Below are 17,548 nucleotides of genomic sequence, written 5' to 3'. Positions count from 1 at the left end.
ATCAACTTGTAGTTTCAGCACTTTAGTTGTTCATTGATTGCTTCTCATATGTACCTTGATGGTGGGGGGGGGGGCTCTAGCTGAGTCAGTGACCCCTTGCTCAAGTCAGCAACCTTTGGGCTCTAGTTAGCAACCATGGGGTCATGTCTATGATCCCGTGCTCAAGCCAGAAACCCTGCACTCAAGCTGGTGAGCCCACACTCAGCCAGATAAGCTCACGTTCAAGCCAGTGACCTCAGGGTTTCGATCCTGGGTCCTTAGCATCCCAGGTCAGTGCTCTATCCACTGTGCCATCTGCTGGTCAGGCACTATTAGTATTTATAAATGCTTCTCCTCTTTCTTAGTATACTTCAATACATTGGCATACTGATGCTTGGGTTCTTTTGGGGGAAATTAACATGTAAGAATAGCCAAGACATTTTTCAAGAGGAAAATAAGGCAAAAATTTGAAACAATAATTACTAAGAGTTTGCAATTAGAGAACAAATAGCATTAATTAAAGATAACAGTCTAGAAATATTCATGTAGTTATGAGAATTTAGTTTATATATTAAAATGTCATTTTAAATTAGTAGAAGATTACTTAATAAGTTATGTCAGGCCACAAGGCTACTCATTTAGGAAAAATAAATAAAACTGGGTTTCTTGTGTCACTCATTAAACAAAAATTCTAGTTTAATTAAAGGTTTAAATGTAAAATAGAAATCATGAACTTTCTGTAAGATGTGGATGAAATTTTTTATAATTATCAAATGGGGTAGATCTATTTAAGAAGGGATTTAAATTTCCCTCATTAAGGGAAAGATTGATTACATTGGCTATAAAAATTATGTATATATAATAGAACTTCATAAACAACGTAGTAGTTGAGAGCACAGGCTCTGACCTGACCTGTGGTGGTGCAGTGGATAGAGTGTCAACTTGGGGTGCTGAGGTCTCCAGTTCGAAACTCTGGGCTTGCCTTGTCAAGGCACATATGCTTCCTACTCCTGCTTTCCCTCCTTCTCTCTCCTCTCTCTAAAATCAATAAATAAAATCCTAAAAAAGAAAGCATAAGCACCCTGGCTGGTTGGCTCAGCAGTAGAGCATTGGCCCGGCCTGTGGAAGTCCCAGGTTTGATTCCTGGCCAGGGCACACAGGAGAAGCACCCATCTGCTTCTCCACCCTTCCCCTCTCCTTCCTCTCTGTCTCTCTCTTTCCCTCCCGTAGCCAAGGCTCCATTGGAGCAAAGTTGGCCCGGGCGCTGAGGATGGCTCCATTGCCTCTGCCTCAGGTGCTAGAATGGCTCCGGTTGCAATGGAGCAACAGCCTAGATGCGCAGAGCATCACCCACTAGTGGGCATGCTAGGTGGATCCCGGTTAGGCACATGCGGGAATCTGTCTCTCTGCTTCCCTGCTTCTCACTTCAGAAAAATACCTCCCCCTCAAAGAAAAAGCACAGGCTCTGGAGCACGATTTCCTGTGTTCTTATCTTAACTCTACTATTTGCTAATATTGTCAACTTCAAGAAAGTTTACTTACCCTATTGGTACCTCAATTCCTCATCTCTAAAATGCAGATCATAATACCTACCAAGTGGGGTTTTTAGGAATATTAAAAGGAAACATAAGTTCATTGAACAGTATTTAGCTCAAACTAAGAGAGTACAATACGAGTTATATATCTTTGTTAAATAAATTAAATACAGGTTAAAAGTATTTGTTAAATCAAAAAAAAGGCCCTGGCCGGTTGGCTCAGTGGTAGAGCGTCAGCCTGGCATACAGAAGTCCCGGGTTCGATTCCCAGCCAGGGCACACAGGAGAAGCGCCCATCGGCTTCTCCACCCCTCCCCCCTCCTTCCTCTCTGTCTCTCTCTTCCCCTCCCGCTGCCGAGGCTCCATTGGAGCAAAGATGGCCCGGGCGCTGGGGATGGCTCCTTGGCCGCTGCCCCAGGCACTAAAGTGGCTCTGGTCGCAACAGAGCGACGCCCCCTGGTGGGCGTGCCGGGTGGATCCCGGTCGGGTGCATACGGGAGTCTGTCTGACTGTCTCGCCCCGTTTCCAGCTTCAGAAAAATACAAAAAAATAAAATAAAAAAATTTTTAAAAAGGCAGTTTTTTTGTAATATTGATTGATTGATTTGGTGAGAGGAGGGGAGATAGTGAAGCAGACTCCCAAATGTGCCTTGGCCAGGATCTATCCAGCAACCCCATCTTGGGCCAATGCTCAAATACTGAGCTATTTTTAGTACCTGAGGCTGACACACTTGGACCACCCGAGCTATCCTCAGCTCTCCAGACCACGCTCAAACCAGTGGAGCCATTGGTTGTGGGAGAGGGTGTTGAGAAGAACCAGATAATCACTATTCCTGTGTGCCCTGACCAGGATTAAAGCCGGGATACGCATCACTGGGCTGAGGCTCTATCCACTGAGCCACTGGCCAGGGCCTTTGTAATCTTTGTAATACAAGAAATACAAAGATTAATAGAAATTTTAAAATGGTATATTTGTTTCTTAGGTCTGCCATAACAAAATACTACAGACTAGGTGGCTTACAATAGAAATTTATTTTCTCACAGTTCTGAAGGCTGGAAGTTCAAGATCAGGGGTCAGCAGATTTAGTTACCTCTGAAATTTCTCTCCTTGACTTGCACATGGCTACCTTCTTGCTGTGTCCCCACATGGTCTTTCATCTTGGGTGTCTTTCTGTGTGTCCAAATTTTCTCTTATAAGGACATCAGTCAAATTGAATTAGGGCACACCCTGACATCCTCACTTTAATCACCTCTTTAAAGCCCTGTCTCTCCTGGACCATAAAAAAAGAATGCAAGCTTACCATTTGCAACAGTATGGATGGACCTAGAGAGGATACTGTGCTCAATAAAATAAGTTCAAGAAAGATAAATACCATATGATTTCACTTAATGTGAATCTAAAGAACAAAATAAACAATTAAAACAGTTCAGCCTGACCTGGTGGTGGCGCAGTGGATAGAGCATCGGACTGGGATGCGGAAGGACCCAGGTTCAAGACCCCGAGGTCGCCAGCTTGAGTGCGGGCTCATCTGGTTTGAGCAAGGCTCACCAGCTTGGACCCAAGGTCGCTGGCTCCAGCAAGGGGTTGCTCGGTTTGCTGAAGGCCCGCAGTCAAGGCACATGTGAGAAAGCAATCAATGAACAACTAAGGTGTTGCAACGCACAATGAAAAACTAATGATTGATGCTTCTCATCTCTCTCCGTTCCTGTCTGTCTGTCCTTGTCTATCCCTCTCTCTGACTCACTCTCTGTCTCTGTAAAAAAAAATAAATAAATAAATAAATAAAAATTAAAAAATGAAAAAAAATTAAAACAGTTCATAGGTCTAGAGAACAGACTGATGATGGTGGGTTTGGGGGCTGGGTGAAAAAGGTAAAGGGATTAAGAAATACAAATTGGTAGTCACAAAATAGTCATAGGGATGGAATGTACAGCACAGAGAATATAGTCAATAATATTGTAATAACTGGTGCCCGGTGGGTACTGGAAATATCAGGGAAACTCTTTGTAAAGTATATTAGTATCTAACCACTATGCTGTATTCCAAACTAATACAGAATAATACTCAAGTAATTGAAAAATACTTTTTTAAAATCTAGTATTAATTTTTAATTAAAGAAATAAAAACTATTCAGCAAAAATAAAATAAAAAAATAAAGGCCCTTTTCCTAAATACAGTAACTTTCTGTGTCAGTACTAGGGGTCAGGGCTTCAACATAAGACTAGGGTGGGCATGGGGGGGGCACAGTTCAACCCGTAACAAATGGTAATGCCACTGTTGGTGATGGAGTTAAGGAACAAACACGTTATACACCAGTGGTTCTCAACCTGTGGGTTGCGACCCCAGCGGGGGCCAAACGACCAAAACACAGGGGTCGCCTAAAGCCATCAGAAAACACATATTTCTGATGGCTTTAGCCACTGAGAAGCAGCGCTACCGGCTGCAGCAGCGCTATTCAGCTTGAACGCACGGCAGTTATGGACGTGCGTTCCAAACTGAATGCCTGCGGTCATGCGCAGACGTGATTGCATCATTCGTCGGGGGCCTAAGGCGGGGGGGGGGGGGGGGGGGGGGGCTCCACAGTCCATAGCAGCGGGGCTGCTCGTCCATAGCAGCGCATTAGTCCATAGCAGCGCATTACGTGTGTCCAGCGCTTGCTGACGTCATCAGTGGGAGGTGCAGCAAGCACCAGAGGACAGAAGCCTAGGAGGCGGAGAGGCAAGAGGTGGAGATCCAAGAGAGCCTGCGAGACAGCCTGCTGGTGTAAAAAAGGTTAATAATGTAAAAACAGGACACACACCATACACACAATACTGTGTAAGTGTAAGGTGCTTTGTGTGTAATCATTACACAGTACACAAAGCAGCTTACACTTACACAAAGCACCATACATTTACACAGTGTGAACTACATCGGTCTTATACTGTAAGAGACCACTATAAGATGTAGTTCACACTGTTCCCCAATGTATAATTATCTCCCATATCCCACTATTTTCCCATATTCTGAATGAGGAAACTGCTGAAATCAATGGTTTCCGGCATTGAATCCGCCTCCTATTGATTTCATTGGGAGTGCGGCGGATTTTGTGGAAGAGAGCTCCCAAGAATCTCGGGTTACCACACAATCCCCCACAGCCTCCTTTTGATTTCAATAAGGGGCAGAGAAATGACAGTTCTCGAAACATTTCTTCCTCTCCTATTCAAGTCAATGGAAGGCTGCAGCAGATTCCGCTCAAATATAGAGCATATTGCTTAATTTTTTCCACACTAGAACTTTTCCTAGAGCAGAAAAATTCCAAAGGTGGAATCCGCCACCCCCAATAGACTTCTATAGGAGGCAGATCTTTTACACTGCAGAATCCGCACAGCAGATTCCTCAGTGTGAGGCCTCTTTCAGTCTATTGCGGGTGGTGGAAACCGGGAGAGACAGTCAGACAGACTCCCGCATGCGCCCGACCGTGATCCATCCGGCACGCCCACCAGGGGGCGATGCTCTGCCCCTCTGGGGCGTCACTCTGCCAGGACCAGAGCCACTCTAGTGCCTGGGGCAGAGGCCAAGGAGCCATCCCCAGTGCCCGGGCCATCTTTGCTCCAATGGAGCCTTGGCTGCGGGAGGGGAAGAGAGAGACAGAGAGGAAGGAGGGGGGGGTGGAGAAGCAAATGGGCGCTTCTCCTATGTGCTCTGGCCGGGAATCGAACCCGGGTCCCCCGCACGCCAGGCCGACGCTCTTCCGCTGAGCCAACCGGCCAGGGCCTAGAATGTCTATTTTTTTTCCTCATTAAAAATGCTTTTAGGTTCTGGTCAGTTGGTTCAATGGTAGTGTCAGCCCAGCATGTGGAAGTCCTGGATTCAATTCCCAGTTAGGGCACACAGGACAAGTGATCATTGCTTCTCTACCCCTTCCCTCCTTCTCTCTGTCTTTTCTCTGTCTCTCCCTCTCTCTCTGTCTCTCTCTCCCATAGCCATGGCTTGAAATGTTTGAGCAAGGTGGCCCCGGGTGCTGAAGATGGCTCCATAACCTTGCCTCAGGCACTGAAATAGCACAGTTCTTAAGCAACAGAGCAGCTGTCTCAGATGGGCAGAGCATCGGCCCCAGACAGGGCTTGCTGGGTGGATCTTGGTCAGGTTGCATCTGTCTCTCTACTTCTGCCTCCCTTCCCTGCCTCTCACTTTATTATGTTCTAAATCGACATAAATGTACTGCTTACAAAAATTAGGAGATATTTAAAAATGTATATAACGCTATAAAATATCCGCTAATTTTTATGAACAGTATATTTTTGTCTATATTTGGGCACTATTTAATTCACCTATTTACCTTCTTGGAGAAGTAGCAAGCTATGTTAATTAGTATAGCTTTATAGTGTCCTTAATATATTTTTAAGGCCCAGTATTTTTTTTCATGTTTTCCCTGGTTATTCTTAGATGCTTACTTCTCCATTTGAATTTCTGAATCAGCTCATCTAATTTAGAAGCTTTATTAATCTTGTTTTGTCAAATTTATGCAATTAGAAAGAATTAAGTCTTCTTATTGAAGAGTAGTATGTATTACTATTTATTCAGGTCTTCTCTCTGACCTATAGTGTTTTAAAGTTTTCATCATGAAGATTTTATACATTTTTTACTAAATTTAATTCTTTAGAAAACCTTTTTGTTTTAATAGACTCATTTTCTGGTTGAGTCTATGTAGGAATTCTATTCATTTTTAAAAGATTATTTTATATCAAGCCAGTTTGCTCAATTTCAGTAGTTCTGCTGATAATAACTAATTTGATTCTTTTGTATTTTCCAGTGATATGATCTTGATTAAAAAATAATTTACTTCTACATTCTTTTTAATTTTTTATCATGATCTCCAAGTATTACTTACATTATTTAATTTAAAAAATTTTATTAACCACTTGAAAGAATACTGGTAAATCTAAAAATATATTGATATAGAAAACATCTCCAAGAAGTATTGTTAACTAAAAAAGTATGCAGGAGAACGATAGATATATTATGATTCTATTTATTAAAACAAAAAAACTTTAAAACTAAAACAAAGAAAATATTCTTCTTTCACCTTTGCATGTCAGGATTGCATCTGGAATGAAGTACCTACCACCCTGTAGGCCAAGAGTTCTGTTTCATTTCCCAAAGCTTCTTGCCAGTAGTACTCAGTTGGTATCTTTGGTGGTTGTTTTTTTATTTTTTTTTGTTGTTGTTTTATTTTGTGACAGAGACTGAGAGAGGGACAGACAGGAAGGGAGAGAGATGAGAAGCATTAGTTCTTTGTTGCGGCACCTTAGTTGTTCATTGATTGCTTTCTTATAAGTGCCTTGACCCTGGGGCTACAGCAGACTGAGTGACCCTTTGCTCAAGCCAGCGACCTTGGGCTTAAGCTGGTGACCTCGGGGTTTCGAACCTGGGTCCTTGCATCCCAGTCTGACGCTCTATCCACTGCACCTCCGCCTGGTCAGACAGTACCCAGTTTTCTTTCAGATGAATTCTGGTTCTTTGATAAAGCAAATAAGCAAAATACATATGGGCTTATGCAAAATCAGGTTTACAGTTTATATGGGAAATAATACAATCATTAATACATAATACAATAATAAACTCTTGTTTTGCATGCTCACAACTATAAATCTACTTTTGCTCCACCCTATATATTCAGTACATAGAATAACTTACAAGGTTTGTCATGATACAGTTTGATAAATAAACTTTTTATCTTCTTTGATTTGATTTTTTTATAGGGATTTTGAAGCAAAATCTAAGTATATGACATTAGCCAAGTAGTTTTAAAGGTATTCTCTTCGAGAAACTAAGCGGTTATTTGAACAATTTTTGCCTTTATAGAAGAGACGTTCAAACCGTCAAGTTAAACGAAAAAAATATACAGAGGATCTAGATATAAAGATCACAGATGATGAAGAAGAAGAAGAAGTGGATGTAACTGGTCCAATAAAAACTGAACCTATCCTTCCTGAACCAGTGCAGGAACCAGATGGCGAGACTTTGCCTTCCATGCAGTTCTTTGTGGTAAGCTGAAAAGTTAAGCAGTTTGACAGGTTGTCCCGCTAATCACAATCTCTGTTGAATGACTGCATCTTTTGCTACAGGAGAATCCCAGTGAAGAAGATGCAGCCATTGTGGACAAAGTGCTTTCTATGCGGATTGTGAAGAAGGAGGTAAGACCTCTGTCTTCTTTTTAAATTAAATTTATGGGAGTGACATTGGTAAATAGCATTGTGTAAGTTTCAGGTGTACAGAACCTACTTTCCTGTCACCATATATTTGACCCCCTTCACCCTCTCAACCCTCCCCTATCCCTTCTACTCTAGTAGTTGTTGTACTGTTGTTTGTGGCTATGACTCTGTTGCTTTTTGTTTCATATCCCATGTTTTATGTAATATTGTTCTTGCCCTTTTTCTGATTTATTTTGTATGATACTCTCAATATCTGTCCATGTTGTTGAGAATGGAAGCCTCTGTCTTTATGTCAGCCTGTAATGCTGTATTCACAGGGTTTATTTAGTGACCACCTTTGTATGTCAGTGTAATTGCTACAGTGTAGTTATGAGAGATGGTGGAGGAAAGTTAGCTAGAAAATAGGAACTGTTGTCTGACCAGGTGGTGGCGCAGTGGATAGAGCATTGGACTGGGATGCGGAAGACCCAGGTTCGAGACCCTGAGGTCACCAGCTTGAGCGTGGGCTCATCTGGTTTGAGCAAAAAACTCACCAGCTTGGACCCAAGGTCGCTGGCTTGAGCAAGGGGTTACTCTGTGTGCTGAAGGCCCGCAGTCAAGGCACATATGAGAAAGCAATCAATGAACAACTAAGAAAGCAATCAATGAACAACTAAGATGTCAGAACGAAAAACTGATGATTGATGCTTCTCATCTCTCTCCATTCCCGTCTGTCTGTTTCTATTTATCCCTCTCTGACTCTCTCTCTGTCTCTGTAAAAAAAAAAAAAAAATAGAAACGGTCTGGTTGCCTCTTCTTTGGCTTGTCTATTTAAAATGGGTGAAGGCTTATTTTCTCCTATCAGACCTTTAGTATTGAAGTACCAGGTTAGCTTTTTATCTCTCAGTTAGTAATATATTCTGGGAGCATTGGTGTGAAACTCTACTATGTATGGTTAAAATTAAAGATTCTTTCTTTGACAAATAAAGTATTAGTAACTCTGATTTTTTTTCTTCTTAGCTTCCTTCTGGACAATATACTGAAGCAGAAGAATTCTTTGTCAAGTACAAAAACTAGTATGTGATCTGTGCAAAAAGTTTTTCACCCCAAACTCCACAGGGTTGTAGAAAGTTCTCCTAAATAGTTTATTCTGGGTGGGAATGTGTCCCTTTTTTATAGTCTCCTAGCGCAAATGTTGTTTTTAATGAGAGAAATTAAGGAATTAACATGACTCTTAACTGTTTCCCTGCGGGAAGGTGGGATAAGGATGTTTTCTGATAAAAATCTGTTGTGATCCTCAATACCTTACTCTAGCATGAAGACCTTGGTGCTCAAAGTGTGATCCATGGACTAGCAGAATTAGCATTATTTAGGTGCTTGTTAAAAATGCAGACTTTTACACCCACCCTAGATCAGGTAGTTTGTGTGCAAATTAAACTTTTAAGAATCAGTGACCAAAGAGAGTACTCCCCATTTGAATTTATAGTCATTATTTCTGCGTCTGGCTAATCCCCAAATCTCAAACACTAGCCTACAAAATCCTGTTTCCTATACCATGATTGATTATTTCCATCCCTTCAGCTCCTATCTGCACTGTGAATGGGCCACCATCTCCCAGCTAGAGAAAGATAAGAGGATCCATCAAAAACTAAAGCGCTTCAAAACCAAAATGGCTCAGATGAGACACTTCTTCCATGAGGTAATTATGAATAAGTATTGCCTGTCTATTTCATAGAAACATAAATTACTGGAATTAAAGAATCAGCTTTGTCTGATTCTTTAAAAGACTTACAGTTGTTTTATGTACATTAGAATTTTCTGAATTGACCCATGCTTAGTTTGCCAAGTCTAAATATGGTCTTTTTTATAAATTATAGGGTATTTTGAGATTGACTTGTTCAATGTTCATGAAGTATTTTTCAAAACAGATGATAAACCAGCCAGCCTCTAGTCCAGGAGTCCCCAAACTACGGCCTGCGGGCCACGTGTGGCCCCCTGAGGCCATTTATCCAGCCCCCGCCGCACTTCCGGAAGGGGCACCTCTTTCATTGGTGGTCAGTGAGAGGAGCATAGTTCCCATTGAAATACTGGTCAGTTTGTTGATTTAAATTTACTTGTTCTTTATTTTAAATATTGTATTTGTTCCCATTTTGGTTTTTTTACTTTAAAATAAGATGTGTGCAGTGTGCATAGGGATTTGTTCATAGTTTTTTTTATAGTCCGGCCCTCCAACTGTCTGAGGGACAGTGAACTGGCCCCCTGTATAAAAAGTTTGGGGACCGCTGCTTTAGTCCATTTGAAGCATTCTTCCTATAATGTTAGTCTTTAGCAGTTGGTTGTGTCTGTAGCCATAAGCAACCATATTGTTGAAGTAACATTTATTTTCTATAATTTCTAATCCAGCATAACTAGAAATAGTGATAAAGGAACTTTATTTTCCCGTATCTAGTGTTACTACTAAACACTGAAGCAGACATAAGGGTTTCTTGACCCATTTTTAACTCCATTTTGCTTTGAAAACTGTGTGTACATATCTCTGCCAAACTGGCAATTTTCATATTTATATATTTTATAGAGAGTACTAAATGCCTTAAGAAGAAGGGTTATTTTTCGGCCCTGGCCGGTTGGCTCAGTGGTAGAGCGTCGGCCTGGCGTGCGGAGATCCCGGGTTCGATTCCCGGCCAGGGCACAGAGGGGAGGCGCCCATCTGCTTCTCCACCCCTCCCCCTCTCCTTCCTCTCTGTCTCTCTCTTCCCCTCCCTCAGCCGAGGCTCCACTTGAGCAAAAAGATGGCCCTGGCGCTGGGGATGGCTCTTTGGCCTCTGCCCCAGGCACTAGAGTGGCTCTGGTCACGACAGAGGGATGCCCCAGATGGGCAGAGCATCGTCCCCTGGTGGGCGTGCCGGGTGGATCCCGGTCGGGCGCATGCGGGAGTCTGACTGCCTCCCCAGCTTCAGAAAAAAAAAATAATAATAATAATAATAAAAAGGATTATTTTTCAAAGCTTCTTAGAGATAAAGGGGGAAAGATCTAATAAAAGAGACCAAGAGGTGGAATGATGTATAGCTTTAATAAGAAACAGTTCAGCCTAAATAGATCTGATGATAACTTTATATACTAGGTTTACCCATAAGTGAGTTATTTTCCGCATTACTAGAGGGCAAGTAAAATCATGTAAACTCCGTAATTTCTTTTTCTATGAAAATAATAACGGGCACATTTATTTATTTATTATTTATTTATTTATTTGAAGTGAGAAGCGGGGAGGCATAGAGACACACTCCCGCATGTGTCTGACCAGGACCCACCTGGCATGCCCACTAGGAGGCGATGCTGTGCCCATCTGGGGCGGTGCTCCATTGTAATGGAGCCATTCTAGCACCTGAGGTGGAGACCATAGAGCCATCCTCAGCTCTGGGGCCAACTTTGCTCCAATGGAGTCTTGGCTGCAGGAAGGGAAGAGAGATAGAGAGAAAGAAAAGGGGGAGGAGTGGAGAAGCAGATGGGCACTTCTCCTGTGTTGGGTTGCATTTTTTTCATCCATGTTCTTTTAAAGCAGCGGTTCTCAACATAAAATATGTATTTTCCGATGGCTTTAGGCAACCCCTGTGTTTTGGTCATTCGACCCCCGCCGGGGTCGCGACCCACAGGTTGAGAACCGCTGGTTTAAAGCCTAATTTTGTCAAATGTGCAATGAAACTAATCTCATTCCAGCTGGTATTAGATATACAATTTGTGACCATTGAAGCTCTACTAACTCATGTCATTTAACTCTGCCTTTATAGGTTAGTGTTAACCAAATTATTCCTTATTCATCATTTATTATATGCTAGTCACTATGGTAGACAAACCAGACAAAGTTGTGTTTGCAGTGCACCTCACTCACTGTCTAGGGAGAGAGATTAAAAAATAATCCAAATTGTGACAAGTGCCAGGAAATGAGGTGATGAAATTGAGATATTGTGTATTGAAAACTTTTAGGAAAGTTTGATTATGAAGCAGAACAGAAAAATAGTTGGCAGCAGATTTAGAATGAAGTGTTCTTTTTAAGATGTGAAATAGAGTGTATTTGTATGTTTATGGGAATGATACAGTAGAGAGGGATCCTAAAAAGGCGGTAAGGGATGGAATCGAGAGCATATATGGAGACAGTGGTCTGTGGTAGGGAGAACAGACACTTTCTCTGGTAAATGGCAAGAAGAGGTATGCAGGTGCAGGTAGGTTTGTAGAGTAAATTTGATAATATGAAAATGAAACTTCCTTCTGATGGCTTCTGTTTTCTTAATAAATAGGGTCATCAGACAGTGATCTTTTGATCTTATTGTTGGATTTTATAACCTCTAGGATGAAGAGCACTTCAATCCAGACTACGTAGAAGTGGATAGGATATTGGATGAGTCTCATAGTATTGACAAGGACAATGGGGAGGTGAGTTGGGTCATGGAGGAGGAACATGAAAGACCTCTTACAGATTTCTGCTCGTCTTCTTGCTCTTTCTTTATTTCAGATATGGCTGAAAAATCCCTTGGGCAGAAAAGGTATTTTAAGATTTTTTTTTTTAAGATTTTTATTTATTCATTTTTAGAGAGTGGGAAGAGAGAGAGAGAAGGGGGGGAGAAGCAAGAAGCATCAATTCTCAAATATGCCTTGACTAGGTAAGTCCAAAGTTTTGAACTGGCAACCTCAGTGTTCCAGGTTGATGCTTTTATCCACTGTGCCACCACAGGTCAGGCTGGAAAAGGTATTTTAAAATTTTTCTGAAGGATTCTTAGAATGATATTGGAAAGGTAAGGGAGTAGGAAGAGAAGCTAAAAGGAAAGATTCCCATAAAATTAAACATATGGGAGCTATCTATAAATACTGGGAGCTATGTTTACAAATACTCATTCATCTTGGTCTCATTTTCTTTCATATTTTATATGGGCAACAATTGATAAACTCACTTGGGGTTGAGAAGGTGGTGGGGACTCAACAAATATCTAAATTTATGAGTATAAAAATACTTGTATAATCTCATAGCTTTCTCTGTGTTGTTGAGAGTTATTTATTTCTTGAACAGACCATCAGTTAAATGCATTTTCACTTGTTAAATAAATAAATAAATAAATCCACGGCGGTATGCAGAGATCTGTATTTTTAAGTTGGTTTTCTAAGAGGTTCCCATGTATATATACCTTCATTTGGGAATCACTGCACTAATACTTTCTTAGATTGGGGAACAGATTTTAAATATGCTAAAACAGTTCCATAAATCACTTTTTTCTTTTTCTTTTTTTTTCAAAAACATTTTTTTATTTTTTAAATTTTATTTAGAAAATTAAATTGAACAGAGTGACATTGATTAATAAGAATACATAGGTTTCGCCTGACCAGGCAGTGGCGCAGTGGATAGAGCGCCGGACTGGGATGCGGAAGACCCAGGTTTGAGACCCCGAGATTGCCAGCTTGAGCACAGGCTCATCTGGTTTGAGAAAAAAAAAAAAAAAGCTCACCAGCTTGAGCCCAAGGTTGCTGGCTCAAGCAAGGGGTTGCTCAGTCTGCTGAAGGCCCACGGTCAAGGCACATATAAGAAAGCAATCAATGAACAGCTAAGGTGTTGCAACATGCAATGAAAAAACTAATGATTGATGCTTCTCATCTCTTCGTTCCTGTCTGTCTGTCCCTGTCTATCCCTCTCTCTGACTCTCTCTCTGTCTCTGTAAAAAAAACAACAACAAAAAACCAAACAAAAAAAAGAGTACATAGGTTTCAGGCAAATGTTTCTATAGCATTTGAACTGTTGATTATGTTGTGTACCCATCACCCAAAGTCAAATCATTTTTGTCACTGTAACTTTTTTCATTTTTGAAGTAAGTCATATAGATTTAAGCCAACAGGGAATTCAGCATTTTCTCATTTAAATTTTATTTTAAACTTAGGCTGTGACTAACCATTTCCTTATAAGTCTTTTTTTTTTTTTTTACTTTAAGTAGTAGTTGTTCGTTTAGCTTTATAGAACTATAATTTATAAAGTTTTTTTTTTTATCACTTCTGGTATTTGCTACTCACACAGTGATGACCAGAAAACAACAGAATCTTATTAAGATGTCAGTGCTCAGTGGTGAACTGGGTTTACTCACAAGCTGAGTGACTTACTCCCCCATACATCATCTTTACAGGACAAGAGTCAAATCCCTCTGTGAAATCCAGAGTTTATTTTATAAGCCATCAGAGTCAGTCAGAACCTTAGATGTCCAAGACCTGTTACAATTTAATATATCTTCAAATCCTAACAAGCATGACTCAGAAAACAATACCTTCCATTTTTGGGGTTAGGGTTGGGAGTTCCTGTTTGCTTTTTGGTTTTGGTTGGTGAGTGGGAGAATGGACCAGTTACTTACTGTTCAGCACAGGTTAGTTATTGTTCTATTCCTTTTATTATTTCAGGATGTCAGTCTTCTCAGCTTTGTTCTCTGTCACCATACTTATCCTTCCAAAAGTCATTGGTCTTTGATTAGGCCCCTTTGTAATGTGTTGCAACGGGCATGACGTGAAAACGTTTTAGGATTCTGGCACTGTAATTTATGCTCCCAAAATTGAATAATACATTCTATACTCATTTTTCGCCTTTCCAAAGCAAGTTTAATTTATCATCTTTTATACACTATCTGATAGTGGAAATAAATATTATAATAAATATTAAAGTCCATGGAAAGGTAAGTTTTGATGTGGGAAATGTGTGACCTGGACAGATGACTTTATGTAGAAAATGACTTCAGTACAATAAAGAAAAGGTACAAACCTGGCCTGTGGTGCCTGACCTGTGGTGGCACAGTGGTTAAAGCTTTGACCTGGAATGCTGAGGTCGCCAGTTCAAAGCCCTGGTCAAAGCACATATAAATTAAAAAAAAAAAAGAGCCTGGCCTGTGGTGGTGCAGTGGATGGAGCTTCAGCCTGGAATGCTGAGGTCATCAGTTTGAGACCCTGGGTTTGCCCAGTTAAGGAGCATATTACAAGCAAGAAATGAACAACTAAAAAAAAAAAAGAAATGAACAACTAAAGTGAAGCAACTATGAGTTGATACTTCTTGCTCCACCTCCCCTCCTCTCTCTGTAAAATCAATAAATAACATCTTAAAAGAAAAAGAAAGGTACAAGCACACTTTACTAAATTAGTTCTACAAATCCTTGACCTGTGACTCTGGCAACTTCTTATTGGCTGTTCTATAAATTGATCATTACAGGCCTCTGTTGATTACACTCAACCCAGTCTAATCCTTTTTGCTTCATATAAACCAAAAATGGAAATGCAGTTTATGCAGTGATCATTTTCAGTCATAAGAATAGGAGGCATTTACCGTTGGTCACTGCCCCTTCCCTAGAAGTAGAATACCTACATAGAGCATAGTACTATAGTTGAAGCTTCAGCATTTCTTCTTTCTCTTCATTTTTACCTCTCACAGTTCTCTCCTAGCTTTCTAAGGCTCTCAAGGAAATCTCTTTACCATCATATCATTGCTCTTTGAAGTAGCATTTCTTCTCAGCTCTAAGAGCTCAGAAGCCCAGTGATTTCACTGTTCTGCTCCTATGCCTCTAAAAGTAGCTTGGATTCTACTGTATCACATTTAATGCCAGGAGAATAAATAGTATGGAACAAAGCCATATTTTTTTCATTTCAACCTAATTCAATATTTTCAATACAAATAGGAAAATAAGTTTTTTCATCTGCTTGGTTAATGAGCATAATACTTCAGTGCTTCTTGTTCTTTAAACTGGGTAGAAATTTCACTTTTAGAACACATTCTAATATATTGCCTCGAAGAATGATTAAAGCTATAGTACATCAGCAAGCAAGTGAGCCTATGGTTGGTATTTTCAGTCTGACTTTCAGTACCATTTTTAGGTATTGACATTTTGTGATCTGATTTTGTAGTCAAATTTTTATCCTTTTACCACAGCAGATAACACAGAATCAGTATATAAAGGTTTTGGCTCCTTCTCTCCTAGCCTGTAATTTACTACCTGGTGAAATGGTGCTCTCTGCCCTATGAGGATAGTACGTGGGAGCTGAAAGAGGATGTCGATGAGGGCAAGATTCGAGAATTTAAACGGATCCAGTCAAGGCACCCAGAACTCAAAAGGGTGGTAAGCACATTTGCATTTAGAGTTTAAAGTCCATATAGGCAATGACTTAATTTTTCCACAATAGAAGCTATGTTATTTAGTTTTTTATTATGAAAATTTTCAAACATATACAAAAGTTGAAAAAGTAGTGTGAAGTACCTATCTCCCAACTTTAATAATTAACATGGTCAATGTTGTTTCATGTATTTCTTTACCCATGTTTTTCAGATTGTTCTAAAGCAAATCCCAGATTTAAAAATTTCATCTGTAAATATTTTAGTGTTTATACCTAAAGATAAATAATACCATTATTACACCTGAAAAAAATGTAACCATACCTAAATATCAACAACTAACCAATCCCCGATTCTAATTTTTGTTAAATTGTTTGATTTGGATTCTAAATAAGGTCCATATATTGTTATTAATTAATATGTCTCAATTGTCTCTTAATTATATTCATGATTTTCTTTCGTCATTTTCTCTGGAAGAAACCAGGTGATTTGCTCTCTAGGGTTTTTCATAGTATGAAGTTTGCCAATTACATTCCCCTGGGAACCTTTTAACATGTTCTGTGCCCCTTATATTTCACATAATGGTTACATATAGTGCAGCGCTGTTCATTAGAACATTTTAGAGCTCTGCTGTCTACTATAGTGGTGACTAGCCACATTTCAAATGCTCAGTAGTTACATGTAGTTAGTAGTAAAATACTTATCATTGTAGACAGTTCATTGGATATCACTGTTCTAGAGGCTTGATCAGATGGGGAAAGAAAGCCACTAAATCTTTTAGATCAGGTCGGGAACCTATGGCTCGCGAGCCAGATGCGGCTCTTTTGATGGCTGCACCTGGCTCACAGGCAAATCTTTTTTTTTTTTTTTTTTTTTTTTTTTGGTATTTTTCTGAAGCTAGAAACGGGGAGAGACAGTCAGACTCCCGCATGTGCCCGACCGGGATCCACCCGGCACGCCCACCAGGGGGCGATGCTCTGCCCCTCAGGGGTGTTGCTCTGTTGCGACCAGAGCCACTCTAGCGCCTGGGGCAGAGGCTAAGGAGCCATCCCCAGTGCCCGGGCCATCTTTGCTCCAATGGAGCCTCACTGCGGGAGGGGAAGAGAGAGACAGAGAGGAAGGAGAGGGGGAGGGGTGGAGAAGCAAATGGGCGCTTCTCCTATATGCCCTGGCCAGGAATCGAACCCGGGTCCCCCGCACGCCAGGCCAACGCTCTACCGCTGAGCCAACTGGCCAGGGCACAGGCAAATCTTAATAAAAATAATAATGTTAAAAATATAAAACATTCTCATATATTACAATCCATTCATTTCCTATCGCTCATGTTCATAGTTGTGGGTGGCTGGAGCCAATTATAGCTGTCCTCCTGGACAACACCAAATTTTTATTGGATAATGTGTAACATACACGGGTCATTGTATGGCTCTCACGGAATTACATTTTAAAATATGTGGCATTCATGGCTGTTTCAGCCAAAAGGTTTTCCAACCCCTGTGCTAGATTGTCTTTTGTGATTTTATCAGCCATTTATCATCATTGCTTAGACCTATTCTTTAAGGGTTTTATAATGGTGATATTTTAATTCTGTCATTCTTCATTTATTAGCCAGAATCTATTATAGAAAGGAATATTGTTTAGTTACCTTGAGGTATAGGTAGTCTAGCAAAGGGGGGTAAATGCTTTATTCTTTTGTTTTATTTCCTAGTTTTCAAACAGTGAAGTAGTTTCCTAGTATCCTCCAA

General features: G+C 40.5%; 1 protein-coding gene across 6 annotated transcripts in view; it reads left to right on the top strand.

Annotated features, from left to right (window-relative positions):
- CHD8 (chromodomain helicase DNA binding protein 8) overlaps positions 1-17,548 on the top strand; it is a 71,405-nt gene that overhangs the window by 30,788 nt on the left and 23,069 nt on the right. For all 6 annotated transcript variants that reach the window (XM_066342040.1, XM_066342038.1, XM_066342039.1 and 3 more), the window contains exons 6-11: positions 7,362-7,544; positions 7,625-7,693; positions 8,711-8,766; positions 9,272-9,389; positions 12,035-12,118; positions 15,676-15,813. In XM_066342040.1, coding sequence (XP_066198137.1) covers positions 7,362-7,544; positions 7,625-7,693; positions 8,711-8,766; positions 9,272-9,389; positions 12,035-12,118; positions 15,676-15,813 — 648 coding nt within the window. The remainder of the gene's footprint in view (positions 1-7,361; positions 7,545-7,624; positions 7,694-8,710; positions 8,767-9,271; positions 9,390-12,034; positions 12,119-15,675; positions 15,814-17,548) is intronic.

The sequence above is a fragment of the Saccopteryx leptura genome, chromosome 6, assembly GCF_036850995.1.
Source record: "Saccopteryx leptura isolate mSacLep1 chromosome 6, mSacLep1_pri_phased_curated, whole genome shotgun sequence".
NCBI lineage: Eukaryota > Metazoa > Chordata > Mammalia > Chiroptera > Emballonuridae > Saccopteryx > Saccopteryx leptura.
The sequence above is the reverse complement of the archived record's forward strand: the minus strand, read 5'-3'. Positions and strand labels throughout refer to the sequence as shown.